Source organism: Polistes dominula, unplaced genomic scaffold, assembly GCF_049000335.1.
Source record: "Polistes dominula isolate Pdom_NZ unplaced genomic scaffold, Pdom_raw_medaka contig_21, whole genome shotgun sequence".
NCBI lineage: Eukaryota > Metazoa > Arthropoda > Insecta > Hymenoptera > Vespidae > Polistes > Polistes dominula.
The window spans coordinates 3,578,743-3,600,657 of NW_028301061.1; the positions used below are offsets into that span (position 1 = coordinate 3,578,743).

A 21,915-nucleotide genomic window follows, 5' to 3' on the forward strand; every position below is an offset into this window, starting at 1 on the left:
TCTTAGTAATCAATTATTTTCCTACAATAACAATCCTATTAAAATAATATGTTTAAAAATATCGAGTACTTCATGCAACTAGCAATGAGCATCACTTAAGAAGAAAAAGAAGAAGAATAAAAAGAAATATATAAAAAGAAAAAGAAAATAATAAGAAAGAAGTAAAGTAAAGGTGCAATGAACGGTTACTAAGAATCACGCGACACATAAAGGTGCATTAAGGTGGGCTCTAAAAACGACGATATAATTACATGAGGTTGCGCTTGAGCCATGATTTAGGACGGTATAATGTATAATTCTTGCGTCGAGGGTAGAGCGCGAGCATGAGCGCACGAGAGCGACTCTGTGTAACGCGTATATGCGCTTTCCCCTTCCCTTACCATCCCCAAGTCGCGTTCGCGCGAGCGCGCTCATAAGAGAAAGAGAGAAAAGCAACCCTCTCGTTCACTCCAACTCCCTCCCTTCGTCTTTTCCTGTGAGCTGCCCTAGCGGCACGGCATCGTTAGTGTAAAGTGTAGGTGCTTTCGCTAAAGTATCACGCCTATAAAATGAAATTAAACTTCCAGCAAATTTATCGGCCACCGCGGTATTGCGGATCTTCTCACTCTTATACGTTTTCTTACTTTCTCTTTCTCTCTTTCACTCTCTTTCTCTTTCTCTTTCCATCTTTTGCTTCTTCTTATTCTTATTATTATTATTATTATTATTCTCTGTTCTTCTCAGTTTTCTCATATCAATTCGGTTACTTCGTTTTCGATTCTTACAAAAGTGGAACACCCAGAAATAACAAATTATTTACTTTTCAATATTCATACGATGAAATTAAAATATTATTCACTTGTCAATAATCTTACGATTAAATTAAAATATTATTGTTATTTTTTTAATCCAATTTTTTTTCTTGTCTAAAAAAAAACAAATTATTTAATTTATTTTTATTATATAGAAGAAAATTAAACAAATATTAAATTAATATGAAGCGTTCCGATTACTTCCAATTCCAATTCGAAATCTGACATTTCAAATTTAATAAACTAGTATTAGATGGTTCAGAATGTAATTTAGAATGTAATTAATGGTAGAAAAAAAGAACGATTTTCTCATACTTATAATTCAAGACATTTGAAATGATCATAAATAGTCAAATTTGATAAATTTGATTTCTCATGGTCAGCTATTTCTCGCGTTGTTATGTGATAATTAGCATCAACCAGTGAGAATTATTTTCTTTTTATTTTTAATTAAAAAATTTAAAGATGGTGCACCTTTCAAATGAAAAAAAATAATAAGAATTAAGTTTTGAAAAACAATTAAATTTTGACTTTGATTTTTCATTTCTGATAGGATGCCAAAAAAATAATAATCGAAACATAATAAGGTTCACGTTTAAAGTGCCTATTTTTACAATATAAAATAATTTAGCGATTTTGAGTAAGATTAAGTATGAATAAAAACGACTAAAAAAAATGTCTACACGTTAAACGAAATTAATTTTCGAACAATTATAATAACTAAAAGTCACGATTGATGTTTGTAGATATGGAAAATGAGATAAAAGTTAAACAAAAAAAATTAAAATTAATGAATATTTACAATTTAAAATTTACATAACATTAAAAATATAGAAATTAAAATCTTAATTGTATTTATTTTATAATGATTATTTTCGTAAAGAAAACAATGGACTTTGTAAAAACATGTATAATGCATGAAACATTAGAAAAACAACGTGACTTTCAAAATATCAAAATTTGAATGTTGTTAATGCATTAAAATTTAAAAAAGACAAAATAAACATCCTTATTTACCTTCAATTATTTGAATAAATTCAGACACGAATCGTTAAACTGCTCGCGAGTTTGACATTCATATAAATTATTGCTCACCAAAGGTTAATTGTTTGGTCAATGTATAATATTTGACGCTCTAAAAGTTGTTAATTCATGAAAAATGGTCAAACCGAGTCGCTCATCGAGACAATAAACGACAAAAAACTTATTAGCATATATTATCATACTTCGACGTAAATCAGGTTTCTGTAATACATCGGCGCATTAATTTTTTTATGTAATTTCTTGATAAGTAAAACAGCTCAAGATGATTAGAAAAAAAAAATACAAAAAGAAACGAAATACCTTCTTCCATTTAATTCGACTATTAAATAAACACGCGACTATTAAATATTTTCTATTTAATTCGATTATTAAATTAATATGGTACAATTATAAATTTATTAAAATATGTATATATATATATATATATATATATATATATATATATATATATATATATATATATATATGAAATATATTTAAATTTATTAATAATATCCGTGAGTTTTTTATTTTAAATAAATAACACGAATTTATTACCTAATATTATTATATTATAATATTTAATTAACTAATATTAACTAATATTAACTGATATTATTATATTAAATTTAAATTAAAAGTATTTTTTTCAAGATTCTAAATATACACAAATCAATGCTCAATTGTGCCCATAATTATGAAAGTGATCTAAGTCAAAATTAAAAAAAAAAAAAAAGAGTTTATTAGTTATTACGCACCACATTATTTTTAATTAAATAAATTCAATGTAATTTTGACGATATTGTCAAAAATGAGTCGTTAGATTTATTTTTTCAATATTACATAGAATTCATATAGTGTTCAAATAGAAATCTTTAAATATCTCGAAACAAGAGATGTATAACTTAGACCACTTTCATAATTATGGACACAATTATAGAACCTACAAATTATCCTTACAACCTGTTTCAAATAAATCGCTTATTTTAAAAACAAAAACAAACAAAAGAAGAACAAATTATCCAATCGTAAAATTATTACGAGTAAAAAAAGTATCAAACGAAGGCACAAGACGTTTTTTAATGAATCCTTTTTATACCCACCTCTCATCCCCCAAGTTTCATGCGAACGAATGTGGGTGAATAACGCGATCACTTTTCGAGTGAGTAAAACTGCAAAGTACTGATGGTAAAGTGTTCGGGAAAATCTCAAACGAGTGAATGTGAAGGTAGTAGTTTGAAAAAGAAAAAAAAAAAGAAAGAAAAGAAAGAGGAAGTTTGAACGGCAGGGCTCGTGGAATTATATCCACGCTTTTCGAGACCCTTAAGCCGGTTTTCTCTCTCTTTCCCGTTTTATCGATAATGCGTCTCTGGAAGCAGTTCGGTCTTTGTAATAAATCGCGTTCGGGGGACGCAGTTAGAGGGGATCAAACCGACATCTCCGATACTAGACGAGTCTCTCAGTGTCTTCCATTTTCCACGCCCTTTCCAACCCCCCTCCCTTTCCCTACATATCACTCTCTTTCTTTATTTCACCTATACTTTCTTATCGTCTACTATAAATCGATATAAATTTTCTAGGATCGTAACTATCGATCCATGGGATATAACCCATTCGATCGTCTTTTTGTTTGAAGTATAAGATTTGGAGAGTCGATTATGCGAATCTCTACTTTGGTAAATTGATATAATTTAATTGTAGGTTTACGAAATGTTTTTTTTATATATATATTTTATCGACATTATCATTGATATATTTATAATATATAATCATAATATATATTTATAATTAAGTATATTTAATTAATAATTATTTTATTAATTTATTATTTATATATTAACATAAGTATTATAAAAAAGCCACACAGTAACGCGTGGCCGGAAGCAACCCAATTTTGTAGTAAATTATAATAACATACAAAATTACAATGAAATACATAAAATAATAATAATAAACAAAAATATATAAAAAGCAAAGTTAGTTACGTCAAATGTAAATCTAAAGAAAAATGTGTGACATAAAAAATTGAAATAATTTAATTTTAATACAGCATCATCTATTGAATACTTACAAAACCTAGAGACTTAGATAACCTATAAATAATAAATACTATTAACGAAAAGTTCATGAGTGATTCAGTGGATCGTATTCGACCCTTGTAGCATGAAATGCTTTATTTTTTTTAATTATATAATTAATAAATTAGTTAATGCTATTGGGGATGAAATTATGAGAAATCGGATATACTTAATTATAAGTGTATGTTCCAATCTATTAAAGTTTTCAAAATCCTTATTTTAAATTAACGATTAAGTTAATACATATTATAATATAAATTGATAAAATTTATTATTAAAAATTCGCACTCTATAATATCTTATTTATTATTATATATTTTTTAGTTTAAAAATAAATATTTCAGAGTGTACACATACTTTACTTATTTTAGAATATTCCACAAAAAATTTTCTTAAAAATTTATTAATAAATCCAATATATATAATTATTATTCTTATTTTTTTTTATGATTAATTTTTTTATTTATTAAAATCATTCTGAAAAGACTCTGTGTAAACTTATTTTAATTATTATAAACAATAATATTGTAAGTAATATATCATTATAATACTTTTAATAATACAAAGAACGAATGCAATAAAAAGTCATATAAATATTATATATATATATATATATTGTTTAGTTTAAATTTTTAAATTATATTTCAAGTTCTCTATCTCTTTTTTTTTTTCTTTGAAACAACTACCGCCTATCGTCTATTTGATAAAACCAAAAGCAATGTATCCTTGGGTTCCTTGTTGGTTAGTTACCAACAGTTGATCAAATAATAATTGAACTACTAAAATTTTCAGATGATATAATCGAATCTTATCATTTAATGATACATTGATTTAGTTATTACTTTTCATTAGTTGATGTAAAATTTACGGAAATTAATTTATATTTTATGCTAGATTTTTAAAGAAATATTTTTAAGTTTTATCTACATTAACAATTAAGATTAAAACAATTTTTTTATATTTTATTAATTGCTCGTTATATTAAACATTTCTAATTATGAATCGAATTAATGAAATATACTTTGTTATAATTAAAAATTTACATTTCAATTAGTTAATTATTATTTCTAAATGCAATAACATTTTAATTAACCAGAGTAATCTGGGGGAAAATTTATATGATAAAATAATATTTTCAAATTTCAATTTTTCAACATCTTTGATAAAAATAGTATTAAAATCTCATAACTTTTCTTATGATTTATTTTTTCATTTCTTTACAATCGATTTTCCTACACTGATCATGAAATCAACTGCAACTGTCGTTACAAAGTTGTTGAATCATATTCTCCATAATTTTTTAATCTTCTATATATCAAAACTACAATTATTTTCCTCTTAGAAGTGATGTTCTACGTTCTAAATAATATTTCAGTAACATTAAATACTACCAAAGATAAGAGAAAATAAAATAATATAGTGAGAACAACAATTTAGAAAAAAGATGAAATTCATCATGACTTAACTCATATGTTCCCTATTTTTTTTTCTTTTTTTTTTTTTTATTAAAAAACATGAGATAATGAATAATCGAAAGACCCGATAATAAAAATCTCGGTTAATCATGTTCTTATTGTGTAAACAAAAATCTAAGTAAGTTATGTGTCAACGAATTCAAAAACAGGATATGCATCATTTACAAAAATATATTTAGTTATATTAAAAATAATAATGAAAATTGTACATACATCAAATAAATAATAATAATAGTAATAATAATAATAGAGTTCCCTTTGTAATTTAATTATAATCTCTTACGAATCATATACGTTTAATAATTTATAGGCAATAAGAGAAGAATTTAATCACGTTTGATTTTATCTCAAATCAAAATCTCTTATATAATATTTCACGTTTGTTGTGCTGACTTGACGTGCTTAGAAACATTAAAGAATGAAATACGACAGCATTTACTGTATCACGTTCAAATTAACAACGTATTTCGGCCCACACAAGAACGTAGAATTCTCATGACCGTATCTCGCCCACACTAAACGATAACAATATAATACAGGATGTTTCATTAATAATTATCAAACATTGTTTTACAAACTTTTTAACAATACATATTTTACTACAGATATTTTTTTTTTATTATATCCTATCATATGAGAGAAAAAAGAAACATTTGGAAATAAAATAATAAATAAAAAAATTACATTTTAAATGTATTTATTGTTAATCTGTAAAAATAAGAAGTTTGCAATAAAAAATGTTTTTTTTTTTTCATTGAAGTACAAAATTTATTTTATAAATACTGAAATATATTTTTTTTATGATTTATTACACTTCTTACACATGTACATATATAACAAATTATGCATACAATAATTTATTTGTATTTTATTTTCATCAATAGTTCGAATATTTTAATTATCAATTTATTAATCTAAAAATTTGATTAAAGTATTATTTTTTTTTTTAAATATATTCGAATATATTTGAATATCAATTTTATGTTAAATTTAAATATTATTAAAGACAATACCAAATTATATTGTAAACTATTATTAAATGAATTTATAAAAAAATTATTTAGTAGCTTCCTGAATAATTTTTTGTCAATTACAACTTATAAATTATCCTATATACTTATCGACGCATATATGTACGTATGCACCCACACATGGTATTTATAATATACGCAATATAAACTCACATCGGAATAACAATTATCGATGATATATTTAACTAATATAAGATATAACTTCATATTATATTCTGTCACGTTCAACGTGCACGATTTTCTGATAAAATGATAAGATGAACAACAAGCGATCAATTGATATAAAATCAGATCCTATATTTAGATAAATATATGTTTCTTTGCGTATACAAATTTTTTATTATGAAAGAAATAAAACAAACCAAATGTACGACAAATTTATATTTTATTAATGATTAAATATTAAATATATCTACCAAAAGTTTGAGTATAGTAATTTGAGTGTACTCAAGTATACTTGAGTATAAAAATTTAAATATACTAATTCAGTTACCGGTATATAAAATGGTCGGTATACTTAACCTCTTCATAACCTTGTAATATTTTTGTAGACATTTCTTTTTATTTTGAATTATTTAAGAAAATTTTTAAAGATTAACTCTTTCTCTCTCTTTACTTTTTTTAGATTGTATTTATCTAATTTATCTGAAAAGAATTAAAATACAAAAGAAATATTTTTATGCTATTAGTGAAATCAATAATACGATCCTGAAGAGTTTAAAAGAATTATATAATTTATGTTTAAACAATAAATAAATATAGTAACACGTTTAATGATGACTTACATAATAAATAAAATAATATTTATAATATTTTTCCAAAAGTAAATGCAGAAAAATTATTACATCAAATGTAGAATTTTAATTCCAAAATTAAAACAATCCCGTGCTATATTTAATAATTACATAATTAATTGTATATTGAATTAAATTTATTTTATTTACTTAATATTTATATTTTATATAATTCAATATTTATTAAATATTATAATATATCATTCAATATATAATTTAACTTTGATAATAATAATAATAATAATAATAATAATAATAATAATAATAATAATAATATTAGATAATTTGACTTAAAATTTATTCAAAAACTAATAAAATTTCAAATAATTATTTATTGAAATTATAAAATACTATTTTGAATCAACCGTATGCCCCTGTTTACATCCAGTTTATGCGCAACGAATAAAATAGAAGAAGGTTAACGGAGAAAGGTACGAAAATGCAGAACCAACGACTAACATCTCAGACTTCAACCATCTGTTCTCATCGAGAATCAAGCTATAGTAGTATACATATATAGAAATACATAGGTATCAACGTCGTAAAGGATCACAGAAAGTCAGATCTATTTTCATTTACGAAAGAACACGTTTCCTCTGTTTAACGAGACAACCTTGCATTCAAGGTACTCTCTTCTTTACCTTTTATATGTTATTTACATTTCCTGTCAATGGGATATTACTTTGTAAAACATCCTGTTTTATTTTACGAATCTAACATTATTATTGTATAATACAAAAAGGAATGATATTAACTACTTAACAACAGCATCTACGCGATTTAGATTTAAAAAAAAAACGATCAAATATATACATATATAACTTTAATAAATATTATTATTGTTTTATATAGGATATTACAAAATGTCTTAGAATATTCGGATACTTTTAAATAATTTTAGAAATTAATTACCATTTTTTCCAAATATATATATATAATTATTTTTAAAAACATAATTAATTTTTTAATAATAATTATTTTTTATATATATAATATAATAATAAAAAATTTCTTTAAATGTTCGAATATTTTTAAATTTAAGTAATTTTAAAAATTAATTAACTATTTTTTTCGAATTATGTAACTTAATTTTTTTACTAATTGAAAATATATATGCAAACCTTACTTGTAAAATTTAAAGTTTAAATACAAGCTTTAATGTGTTGTCAAAAAATAGTAATCGATCTTTACAATTATCTAATAACTTTTAGTTTAATTCAACTAATAACAATTAACATTTAAGATAAACAAAAAGTCTCTGAGTAATTTCAAAACTCTTAGAATAAGAGACTACTTTATTCTGAAACTTTTTAAACTAATTTTGTTCATATTATATAAATGCAAACTTAACTCATAAAACTAGAAACTTACCAACAAACATAAATATTATCAAAAAAAGAATAATATCATATTTTTTATACTTATCCAACAACTTTTGTCTCCTTTAAAAATTTCACATACAAAAACGAAAAATGACATCTGAAAAAAAAAATAAAAAATATTTCAATTACTAATAACTTAATTTCGTTAACTATCTGTATACATAATCCAATAAAATTAAATTCAATTAATTTCATCGATAAATAAAATCATTATAAAGAAGATATAAGATTAGTATTACTCCAGAATTCTTGTCACGAGTGAACGTAAATACTTACCACTACCAAAAGAAGTAGAAAAAGAATTTAAAAAAATAAAACGAGTTTTTAGTAGTTGTTACAGTCATTTAAAAGATTTAAACGAGAATACCGTCACATATCTTAGAGACTAAGAAAAGGTAAACATCCGCAAAAGATTTTTCAATTCTCTTTCATTCATATTTAAAAACAGAGAAATAGAAGACAGAAAAGAAGAAGAATTTGTGACATCTGTTTTAAAGTATGTCGAGCGATTACTATTGATAGAAAGAATGTAAACAAAACAAAACAAAACAAAACAAAATAAAATGAAAATAAAATGAGGAAGATAGACAAGAGTGTAAGAAAATAAGATGATAGAAGAAGGAAATGGGGATAAGAGAAAATAAATAGAACAAAAAAAAAGAGTAAAGAGGGGGAAGAAGGAGGAGAGGGGGAAAGGGAGAGGAAATTCAGAATGTTTCGTCAGAGAGAGTGAGATAAGCGGAGAACGGAGGAGATTATAAAGTATATGTTCGTATTTCATAGTTGTGTTTGCCTCGTGGCCAACTCACGCATAAGTTGTTCAGAAAGAGTGTGTGTTAACGCGGCGGACAGAATCATACTACTCGTACAGACAGTACACACAACGTGGTCTTCCTATAAATGCGTCCGCGTTCGTTCACGACGTACCAGTCGAGGTTGGTTGGGTGGGTGCAAGGTACGCACGCGCCAACCTATCGCACCCAAACACCAACACACAATATATATATTTCATTAGCTTTATTTATATCATTGTTTTTTTTTTTTAAATCCAATTCCTAACACGTTCTCTTTGTATTTATATACATACATTCCTTTCTTCTTTGCTTCCTTCCTTCCTCGTGTCACTCGTGTCACAGTTTTAGTTAACAATGACGCGAAGATTTATCGTAACGCAGGATGCATCATCAAATTATATCAATGAACGAGGATAAATTGTATAAAACAGTGTTTTACTCGGGTAACAGTTTGATCGAAAGAGAAGAGAAGACAATTCTACTGGGAAATATCAAATTTATCGATTGATAAATGAAAAGTGTCATATACGAAAGTTTGTTATATCGTGTGAATCGTATTGAGTTTTATTAATACAAGAAATATTATAATAAAAGTTAGTGAACTGTTGTAAAAAAAAGAAAAAAAATTGGAGAAGTAGATCGTAGAAATCTAACAAGAACATTTTCATCGATCATTCATTTGTAAAATTAATTTCGTAATATTAATATATCGTGAAAACGAGAACTGTAGAATTGTTCTTTCATTTTTATTATATATATATTTTTTAATATTAGTTATTGACGTGCAAAAAGAAGTGTAAATTAAAAATCGTAAGAATCGATCAAAGAAGTTTAATCGATAATAAGTTGATTGGTGATAACATTGACCGTTAGTTGATTTAAACTTCAAAATAATTGAAAATTCATTTCTTTCTTTATTACAAGAAAGAGAATCGAATGTTGATTAATTTTTCTTTTTTTGTCTCATTGTCCAATGTTTATGTACACGCGTTATATTTACGTTGTGCATGTTCATCGATACTCGAGTTTTGATTTATAACCGCAATACCTACCTCACGTGCTACGATCGCAGATCGATTACTAAGAGTTTCAGTGACAAGTAAATCGATACTACATCGTCGTCATCACTTGACTCGTTTAAAAAAAGTCAACGTAAAATACGCGATTCGATTTATCGATTGAAAATTGTTCATTTTTTCAAACGTGATACTTTATCTATGATCACCAATTAAATCGTTAAATCTTTTAACAATATTATTCCTAGAACACGAGTTGTTATCGTTTGGAATGTTAAACGTTCGTGACCGTAGAAACATTCTTTTCTTATCGGATTAGATTAGAATTTTTTTTACGTAGATAAAAAAAAACAAATTTCGTGACTATCAAAAAATAAAAAGTTTGCGCGAAATATCTTTCGTTTTAACCGAGTCAACAACAACAAACGAAAAAGTAATATTTTATTCAATCGTTATCGAATAAACAATTACAAAACACAAAAAGGATTTCAAGATGTTGCAATTGTTAAAAGGATTTTTAGATCCTTTCGTTTTGATTGGACTATTATTAGGCATTTTGTACTTTTATTTTACTGCTACGTTTAATTTTTGGGAAAATTTATGCGTCCCGTTTAAAAAACCGACAATTTTGCTCGGCAATTTTGGACCTTTGTTATTATTTCGAAAATCACAACCGGAAGGTATAAAGGAAATGTACGAATGGTTTAAAAATGAAAAATTCTTCGGTGTATATCGTGTCAGATCACCGATATTAATTCTGAGGGATCCGGATCTTGTGAAGAGCATCTGTGTTAAGGATTTCGTATGTTTCGCTAATCGTGGCATACCAATCAATAACTCTCAGGTAATAAAACGCTTTGTGGTCATTTTAAAAACGTGAAACGCAATAAAACACGTTCAAACTCATACTCGTATTATTTTAACGATCATTGGTCATATGCATTCTATATGCGACAATAATAAAAAAAAAATTGTTATGATGTCGTTTTTAAAAAAAAATTACCATAAATCAAATATAAAATAAAATAATATATAAAATAATATAAAATAAATAATTCCTTTTAAAGGATCCATTATCCGGTCATCTGTTCAATTTGGAAGGAAGACAATGGAAAGGATTGAGATCGAAATTGACACCTACCTTTTCTTCGGGCAAACTCAAACGAATGTTTTATTTATTGGCCGAATGTTCTGAAGAATTTCGAATACTTATAAACAAAGCATGTGAAAACAAAACGGCCGTTGAAGTTCGCGAGCTTGCAGCTAAATTTACAATAGACGTCATCGGTACTTGTGCATTCGGCATACAAATAAATGCATTGACCGATGAGGATTCAGAATTTCACAGGGCTGCGAAAAAACTTTCAAGGCCAAGTTACAAGGCAACCTTATGGAGAATGCTACGTACAGCCATGCCTAAGCTCTACAAGTTCCTAAACGTTCAGGTTATTGATCCTGAGGTCACCATGTTTTTCAAGAACGTTGTCTCTCAGATGATCAGACAACGTGAGATCAGTGACCAGAGGAGACATGATTTTATGGATCTTTTGGTTGAACTGAAGAACAAAGGTAACTTGGAAAACGACGCTGGATCGATAACTCAATCCTTGAACGAAGATGATGTTCAAGCTGCTAAAGAAATAGGTAAGATATTTATTTATATAATTGTTTTAATATTTTATTGTTAAATAACATTATCATTTGAAAGATTAATATAACAATTGCAAAAAAGAAATACCAATTTACGAATCGTGCATTTTTGTTTAAATTCTTTAATTTTATAATTGCGATATTATTATTCAATTATTACATTATATACAGGAATTATATTAAAAGAGGATTTAATGAGAAAAGAAAAATTGTAATAATATTAATATTGAATTATTAAATAGAATTATTCTAAAAATTCTGTTTGACAGGTATAGTAATTTTTCAAAAATCTCACAACTTAAAAATTACTATAAAATTATGATTCAAAATCGTTTTATTGGAATACAAAAATCCAGAACATTATTAATAGAATTACAATATTTGATTTATCATTCAAGATTTGATTCGCAAAATACAGTATTGTTAAAAAAATATATAAATCAAATATCAATAATAACAAATATATAACTTTTTTAGCTCTTTTGAGAAAACCTGTATAAGTAATAAAATTATGTCATTGATATTACAAAAAAAGAAAAAATAAAGATTTCTCGGCGCAAAATTGTCTATTTAACCTTGAATAGAAGCAAACACTCGCATCAGTATAGTAAGAAGCAATTACAACGGTACTTTACAAAGAACTTTAAACCTCACAGCTGCATCATAATTACAAAATTATGTCATTATACGCGTACATGTTGAAAAAAGAAAAAAATACAAAATTGAAAAGTGTGAAATTATTTATCTTTAAAGAAAAAGAAATAAAAACAAAAATAAATAATTATTTAAATTATAACTATTGAAGTAATCAAAAAATATGCAAATAAATAATATAAATAAAGAATTATAAACGTGAGAATATTTTGGATATAAAAATAATTCTAATAAATCGATGAAAATATCTTCGTTCGTTAAAATACTTTTTAGCAAGGTGTTAAATATGCTTCTCTCGGTTGAACGTTAATCAGTTTAATCGAGTCACGAGCCAATGTTCTTTACTCGTAAATATTTATCACGTTCCTCGAATTCCATGGACATTAGCGTACATTGTCGAGTGAATTTTGAATAAGAAGATATACTAAAGTAATATATCATGACTATAAATGTGACTAATAGTAAGCTATTTTTATATAGACACGTTCGTTGATAAAAGAAAATAATAAACTGAAACTGGTTTTGCTGTTTTTCTATTACGCGTTCTTTTCAAGATAGAAGGAGAAAAACAAATAGAAACAACTTGCATTCTAAATGACTAGAAAAATACGATTTTTTTTAAAGAGGGAGAAAGGTAGGTAGGGGTGGGGGAAAGCAAAACAAGTAATTAAATTGCCAGGAAAGTTCACGCCAATTTAAAGTACAAATTTTCTTCTCATACAATATTTACACGATTCTTATACATAGAAATATATTTTAGGATTTTTAAAGTATATTACACAAAAATATATTTTAGAATAATTTTAGGATTATTTTAGAATTATTTTATTACAAAAAAAAACATTATATTATAAGATAAGTAAAATTTAACATAACTTATAAGAAAATTGGAAATAAGATATATCCAATCGTTTCAAAAGCATTACAAGATACAAAGAAGACCTAACCGAGTACTACTTTATCAAAATAATTATTATATTTTTATTATATCTTATATAATAACAAATACTGTTGTGTGTATGTGTGCCAGATCAATTTTTGATCATTTAAATAAAATATTATTTCTGTAATAATAAAATTGGCCATTAATTTATAAATTAAATAATTCTAAAATATATTCCTGTGTAAATTTATAAGCAAATATCAATTATTTCATTATTTACAGTAAAAACTGTTAGTTGGACTATCTGTATAATAAAAATATGAATCCAATATTATAAAGTGTGTAAGAAATAAGACGATGTTTTCTAATTTCGCATCGTTCTATTCATTCGTACGTTTGATAAGAAGTTAACCTTAAATTATGCAAATTATGACACTTTTACAATTTCCGTCGAAGAAACCGTTATTTAATGGTCGCGACACTACAATAATTCATCATCTTTTAATGTAATTTGCTTTGTCACACTTTAAAGACATATAAATGATCAGACACTACATAAAAAAAAAACATAACAGAAACCTTGGACTCATATTTGGTTAGTAAATACATACAATGAAGCAACCTCATTTACTGCAACAACTTGCTGATCGAGTATTTTCCTTTGATGTATGATAGAATAAAAAAAAAACAAGAAATAAAAAATTCGACAGTATTTTTTCGCAAACAATCGAAACGACCTACTTCGATCAATCGAATTTATTACCAAGTATGTGTAATTCATTTTCAGTACTCGATGAAAATTCCATCGCTGCCCAGGCATTCGTTTTCTTCGTAGCTGGTTATGAAACTTCATCGAACACAATAGCCTTCTGTTTGCACGAATTGGCATTGAATGAAGAGATTCAGGAGAAAACCAGGCGAGATATCAACGATGCCATTAATAAACGAGACGGAAAATTAACTTACGATGCCGTACAGGATATGAAATATCTGGACTTAGTTATCCTAGGTGAGTAAACAAATTTCTTTTAAATCTAAAAAAAAAACGAAAGAAAGAAAAATAAAAGAAATATTCTGCTGATATTGACTCACGTGTTTGTACTTTTTGCACATGTGGATTCGTAGAACTATTTTTAGATTTTTTAGGATTATTATATTTTCTTATAAATAATATTTTATCTCGAGAAATCGTTGAACTTTTTATAAAAAATTTTTTATTGAAATCAAAAATAACACTTTATTTCCGGTATTGTTTATGTTGTATTTTTAAATCATTTGCCTTTATCAAGCTTATGAACAGATGTATAAAATAATTTAAAGCTGCTAGTGCATCATCTGTAAATTATATTCTTTTTTTTATCTTTTGTGTATTTCATTTATAATATAATTGAAAAATTTTATACGCCTTATCTAAATCAGAGTTTCTTAAATTTTTCCACATGGTGACCTCATTTATTATATAAATATTTTCTTAATCCTGAAAATATATAAAACTCTATACTATCTTCTCTTTAACTATCATAAACTCACACACACAAATATACTATATGTGTAGTTTTACCAAACTCGTTTAGAATTCATTTTTCGATAGTTTTATATCCAGAAATCGTTAGTTTTCTTAACATTTTTGCTTCCTACCAAATTAAATTACGTGATATCATATGGGGACCCCATGCAAACCCCACATTCTGAGAAATCCTGATCTACATCATTAACATTTATTTAGTATATTTTATATGTGTACAAGTGAATATCAATAAAATATTACTTAAAGAGTATACAAAGAATAATATAGTCCAAATTAAAGTAATTTCAAACTCATAATTAATTGTTGTAGCAAACGCGTTAAATTAAAATTTTTTAATCAATTTAATTTTATTAATAATATTATATATTATAATTTATAATTTAATTTAACTTAACATTTGTGAACGTTTCAAATTTATAAAGTTGATAGCACATTTAGAATTTGTGCATAACACTTGCCAGTTTAACGTAATCGATAAATATGTTTTTTTTTATGAAATAGGCGATCATTTAATTACTTAAAGTAAAATTGAACAACAAAAACATAAACAATTGACATTATTTAATATATTTATTAATTATTCTTCCAGAAACTCTTAGAAAGTATCCACCAGCTCCGTTACTTTCTCGAAGATGTGAGTACACCTATCAAATACCTGGTAGCGAAGTAAAACTTCCAGCTGGAATGAGAGTAGTCATACCAATTTACGGTCTCCATCATGATCCAGAACATTATCCAGACCCTGAGGTATTCAATCCTGACAGATTCATTGACGAAAACAAACGAACGAGACACCCATACACTTATCTTCCATTTGGTGAAGGTCCACGTGCTTGTATAGGTAATAAAACCTTTTTTTACAAACAATAATTTAATTAATTAATACATAAGTTTTAATTAGATTTATTATAGAAGGTTTTTCCCTAAAGTCGCTTAATTTACAAAAAAATATTTATTAATATAATTACTGTAGTATTAATAAATTATTAACATAAATAATAAATTTGATCATTCATAGAATTATGATTGATTGATATCATTAATTAATTTATTAATCTGCAATTACAGTGTTTTAAAAAATATGATTGTATGTAAAACGAGGTTTTTATTTGCTTTTGAAACATTTGGAATACAAACAAATCAGAAGGTAACATTTAACATCTTATACTTTAAATTAAGATTATTTTCAAATACTCTAATTGTATGTGAAAAGAAACATCTCTATTTTTCAATAAAAAAAATAATTGGAAAATCATTATTCCAAATATCTGGAAAAAATAATTTCTAATTTTTCATTTAAAGTTAAATTAAGCGACTTTTGAAAAAGCCTGGCATTTACGAGGATATTAATTACATTTTGTTACAAAAATTTTAATAATTTTATCATTAAAATAATTTTAAATAATTTGTAAATTTTAATGATAAATTATATTTTATAAAATCATAATCGTTTATTTTATTGTTTTCGATAATGAAAATAACGTCGTTAAATTTTGACATATCAAAGATTCTTAATCGAAAGTTACGTCATTGGCAATTATGTTTTGACCAAAGCTTCAAAGAAAGATAAAACTTATCATGAATTTTTGTCTTTCTTTGAATAATCACTTAAACACGTGGTTTACAATTAGAGTTATTAGAGATGTCCGATAGGATTGTTTTCTTTCTCAATAATTTATAACAGCTTTATTATCGATCTTAAATATTATATTTGATCATGATTTTCTTCTTCTGAAAATAAAATGACCGTGTAATATATCCTCGAAATAATGTTTGCCTCGATAACGTGTTATTACGTTCCGTAATATAACGGATTTACGATGTGTACTTTGACGTACACGTATTAACTATATCGTTATTTTATTTTTTATTTTTTTCAGGAATCCGGTTTGCACTATTGCAAATAAAAATTGGAATAATTTCTTTCTTAAGAAGCCACGGAGTTCAGGTTTCCGATAAAACGGTTCATCCAATCAAATTTAGCAGACGTAGTCTCGTTACAACCAGCGAAAATGGTTTTTGGCTTAACATTACATCAGAATCCGAAAATTCTTAAATTATATTTATCTAACCATTAAGTTGCATGTACTTAACATTATTATTATTATTATTATTATTATTATTATTATTATTATTATTATTATTTTGATTTTTGTTTTTATAAACATATTTATATAATAACATATTTTCTATTTAGTTTTAAAATGTACCCATAATTATGAAAGTGATCTAATTATAGGTGAAAATTTAAAAATAGAAATGAATTAATCAGTCATTTCACGCAGCATTATTTTAAACTAAATAAATTCAATGCAATTTTTATGATATTTTCAAAAATGAACAATTAGATAGTGTTTGTTATTTCAATATTACATAGAATTCATTTCAAGTTCAAATGTAATCCTTGAAATATCTCAAACAACATATTTATATGACTTACCTAGACCACTTCCATAATTATGGGCACTATTCAATCTCTCCTTATGGTAACAGACTGATACTTCAAATTAAATTTGTTATTATTATAATAAAAAAAAGATATATTTCGTTGAAGATGATTTTTGAACAGACTTTATAAAGAAAATAAAAAACAATTTTATCGACATATGTTATACTTTTAAATATTTTTTATTTATTAGGTGTGCAAATTGATGGGTAGCTTAATTTTATTACAAAAACAAGAAACAGAATCATGTTACAAAATCTTTTCACGAACTTTTTCAACTGACTGTAAGTAAGCTCCTCTTACAAATAGTATTGTAAGGCCCTAAAAAAGATGGTAATTGGATTGGGCCACGTTCTCGAAGAGTACACCATATGAATAAAAGCTTCTCGTAACAAATCATAAATGTTGTCCCATGTTTTTCGAGCAACATATGATTGAACATTGGTTACGATGGAAAATAACATACCTTGTTTCTTGGCTGACAAACGATCGTTTTCGTTTAAAATCATCGTATAAATTGATTAACTGTTATTGGTAGTAATCTGCAGTTATTATTTTGACCAGGCAAAAGCAACTTGTAATGGATAATACCTCAGAAATTCTTCCATACAGAGAACAAATCTTTTTTCAAATGAATATTTGATTTTACCACTGAAGTTAAAGTGGTTGGAAAAAAAATTGGTTGCCCGAAGCCAACCAATAATCTTTATCGCTTAGGGTTGTTACATAAAACCCACTTGTTATCCTTAATTACAGTTTTGTACAAGAAATTGCTTAAATAATTGCAGTAATCTTGACTATGTTTGTTTTATTCATTTAGCTCAATTCAAAGATGCAACATCCTCAGCTTATGAATTTTATTCAATTATTTTAAACGTCAAGATATCGTTTGCCTAGTTTTCTTGCGTTAATGTTGTGCATTAAACATTTTTTGGGAGTACCTGAACGTTTGTCATCTTTTAAGTTGAAATTTGTACTTTTAAATCGTTGATACCACTTTTTACACATTTTATAAGTCAAAGCATCTTTTGTTTTTATTTTATAAGTCAAAGCATATTTTATTAGGCGTATGTTTAAAGCATAGTTTTATTTTATTTATTATAAATCGTTGGTACCACTTTTTGCACATTTTATAAGTCATTTTATATGTTTTTATTTTACAAGTCAAAGCATATTTTATTAGGCAAATCATTTCAGTATCTTCAAAAGCCAATTTTTTAAATTTGAAATGCCAAAAGTATACTGTAATATGAATTATGTTTCTCACAAGTCCATAACATTTTTATTATGGTATACAAAGGATACTAACCATAAGTAATCATTTTTCAAAAAGACACAGAAATAATCTTCACACCTAATACATGGGCAATCATAATTTTGATTATTTTATAAAACAATGAATTATTTCTAAAATATATCTTAAAATCCAAAACTTTTATTCATAAAAATGTATTATCAAATTCCTCGTATACTTTACATCAACTTTATTATATATATATATATATATATATATATATATATATATATATATATATATATATATATATATATATATATATATATATTTTTAATGATTGTATAAACAATGAAAAATGATTGTTCCTTTGCATACGATGATTATATTTCCTATGACAAAGAAAAAATTATTTTAAGAATAAACGTCAGACAATTCTTGTACTTATTGTTAGTCAGTAAATCTAAAATTGGAAAAACAGAAGCAATGTGGTTCTTTTTTTATCCTATGGCATACCCTTAGCGAAAGTCTAAAGTTTCTTCAAGGATAAATATTTTTAAAATGTTTCCAAACAAAGAAATAACTATGAAGTGCATGTGATGAGCACGTGTGCTTTACAAACGACCATTTGATCCCTCCATCTTTTAATTGGAGAACAAATGTTGCTAGAAATGCGAATTCCTTATGTATTAACAATAAATAATGTTAAATAGCAATTTGTGATTTAAATAATTATTAAAGAATAAGGAATGCTAATATAAATATATTCTTTAATAAAAAGTAAATCGCACAATGACTTATTTAGTTTAAATTTATTTGCGTTGTCCTTAAAATACAATAACGAGTTAATTCGTCGATCCAAATTGTTAATTAAAAGGTTAAATCTATTACATCATTCTAACCCTCTTATACTTATTTTCTAATCAAATCAAATTCTATATTATATTATCGATCTTCTTTCTCATTGCTCAATAACAAATTTACGTTATTGTAAGGTCAATTCTTGGTAAAGATCTCACGACCTAATCAAAAACTGAAAACATCTTTTATTAGATTACAAGATGTAACAATTGTATTACTAAATTATCTATGTCTCTATTAACCATTTGTGTGTTAATCCCAAAAAATTTGATCAAAATTAACGAACCGAGGTATTATAATAATTATGCATATTAAATTGGTCAATAAATTCATAAAATTTGTTTTTTACATTAATAAAAAGTAATAACTAAGAAATTCAAAAAGAAACTTATTAAGAAATAAAAATACAATATATTGTTACGTCTCGCCACATTTTTCTGTAATATTCTATTCACATTAGTATAAATTTAATTAAAAACAATAATATTTCAGTGATTTATATAAAAGTAATATGGGAACTGTCTTTTAATGGTAAATATATATAAAAAAAACAAGGAAGGCGATTGTAAAATTCAAGCTAAGCAAGGAATAAATAAAAGATTAACCAATCATAGTCCATTTAATTTATTAACATTAGATTTACGTATGTTTTGTTCATTATCTTTTAAAAACTTACAAACATTGTTTAAATGAAGGATTGGGTAAAGGATAGGAATTAATATTTACATATATTTCATTACGTAACTAAAAACCAACATATACATATTTGGAAAATAAATAATATTTAAGTTTTATATGTATGTGAGAAAAAAATTTGAAATGAGTCAAATTGGCTCAATCCGTAAATCTAGTGTTAACAAAGAAATGAATAATAGGACTCGTTCTCAAAAACCTCCGAAAATATTTAGGTTTGGCAAAGGAAATATATCAGAGCTGCGAAGAATCATAATTTACATAAGTCAGATAAATCTCCTCATTCCATTATTATTTATCTGATCCATACATAATTGTTTCGTGTAACCTGCCATTTCTTTATCATTATTTAATTATTAGAAGAATGAACCTACCTGGTCCCGGCAAAACTCGATTAATGCAGAATTATCACAACAGGCTTAATTATATTACTTAACAATATTCGTCAGTTAGAATGTAACAATATTAATGATAAGTATATTTTTTCAATATTTGTTTAAAAAAAATAAATCGTAGTAATAATCATTATTAAAAATAGAAAGAAAAGTTTAAAAAAATCAAGTATATTTTATAAAAAGTATTTATACAAATAGGAAAGAAACACTACCGTTTGGCTATAGTTTGAGATAAAATATAAATATAAAATATAAATAGAATATTTTTATCTGTTTTGTAACAATATTACAAATATTGTTACAAAATAATATGAACATTGCATACGCGCGCATATTTCGTTGTATAGTTATTGTTCAGTATTATAAAAATTAATTATTTTAATATTGTTATTTAAATCTTTATTTGTACATAAAAATTATTTGGACATTTAATAAATGATTTATATTCGTAATAAAAAAAGTTATAGTCATAGAAAGTAATTTATCTCAAAATCTTATTAACATGATGACCAACATAACAAAAATATTAATACGAGAAAAACAAAAATAAATTTATTAAACTAATTCATTTTTATAATAACCAATGAACAAAATCCTATTCGTAAATTGATATTAAATGAAGATATATATATATTAATGTAATAGAATCGTACGAAAACAACGACAAATCGACACGTGTCACGCACGAATAAAAACAAGAGACAAAGTATGATCGTAAATTGTATTAATCTATTAGAAACACCAATGACATTTAAATTTCTTTGAACGAAGAAACAAAACAAAAAATAATTCATAGAAGTTATTTTTAGAAAAGTAAAGAAAAATTTTAATTCCCTCGTGGAAGTTTGTTTGTCAAAGTTCAATCGATACGCCTACTCAGGTAACAACTTTTAGTATCGAACTAAAAAAAAAGATGACCTCATAAAAGAAATAAAAACACTAACAATGGATGAATAATACAATACGTGCATTAAAAGTAATAGTTTATTTCCAAAATTTAATAAAAGAAAAAAACAACAAGTGAATTTAAATTTCGATATTTAAAATGATTAATCAAATTTACTAAATGTCTCTTTCAAAGATAGATTATAAAGTTTAATACTATTTGTACCAAATATGTCCAAAAATATTTTTTAGTCGAAATAGGAATACACAAAACCGTGATAAAAAGAGGGCTAATTAAGTTA

General features: G+C 25.2%; 1 protein-coding gene across 1 annotated transcript; it reads left to right on the plus strand.

The window, feature by feature from the left end:
• Positions 1 to 9,506: 9,506 nt before the first annotated feature.
• LOC107065371 (cytochrome P450 6B5) lies at positions 9,507 to 17,958 on the plus strand. The gene is made up of 5 exons (XM_015318996.2): positions 9,507 to 11,228; positions 11,452 to 12,028; positions 14,359 to 14,580; positions 15,689 to 15,940; positions 16,980 to 17,958. The coding sequence occupies exons 1-5, from the start codon at positions 10,878 to 10,880 to the stop codon at positions 17,153 to 17,155; spliced, it is 1,578 nt and encodes a 525-aa protein (XP_015174482.1). The 5' UTR covers positions 9,507 to 10,877; the 3' UTR covers positions 17,156 to 17,958.
• The last annotated feature ends 3,957 nt before the right edge of the window (positions 17,959 to 21,915 follow it).

Bases quoted from the DNA above. Each gene is read 5' to 3' on its own strand.
- LOC107065371 (XM_015318996.2), top strand. From the start codon at position 10,878: ATGTTGCAATTGTTAAAAGGATTTTTAGATCCTTTCGTTTTGATTGGA. The intron at 11,229-11,451 runs GTAATAAAACGC...TTCCTTTTAAAG, and splicing joins TACCAATCAATAACTCTCAG to GATCCATTATCCGGTCATCT. The intron at 14,581-15,688 runs GTGAGTAAACAA...TTATTCTTCCAG, and splicing joins TCTGGACTTAGTTATCCTAG to AAACTCTTAGAAAGTATCCA.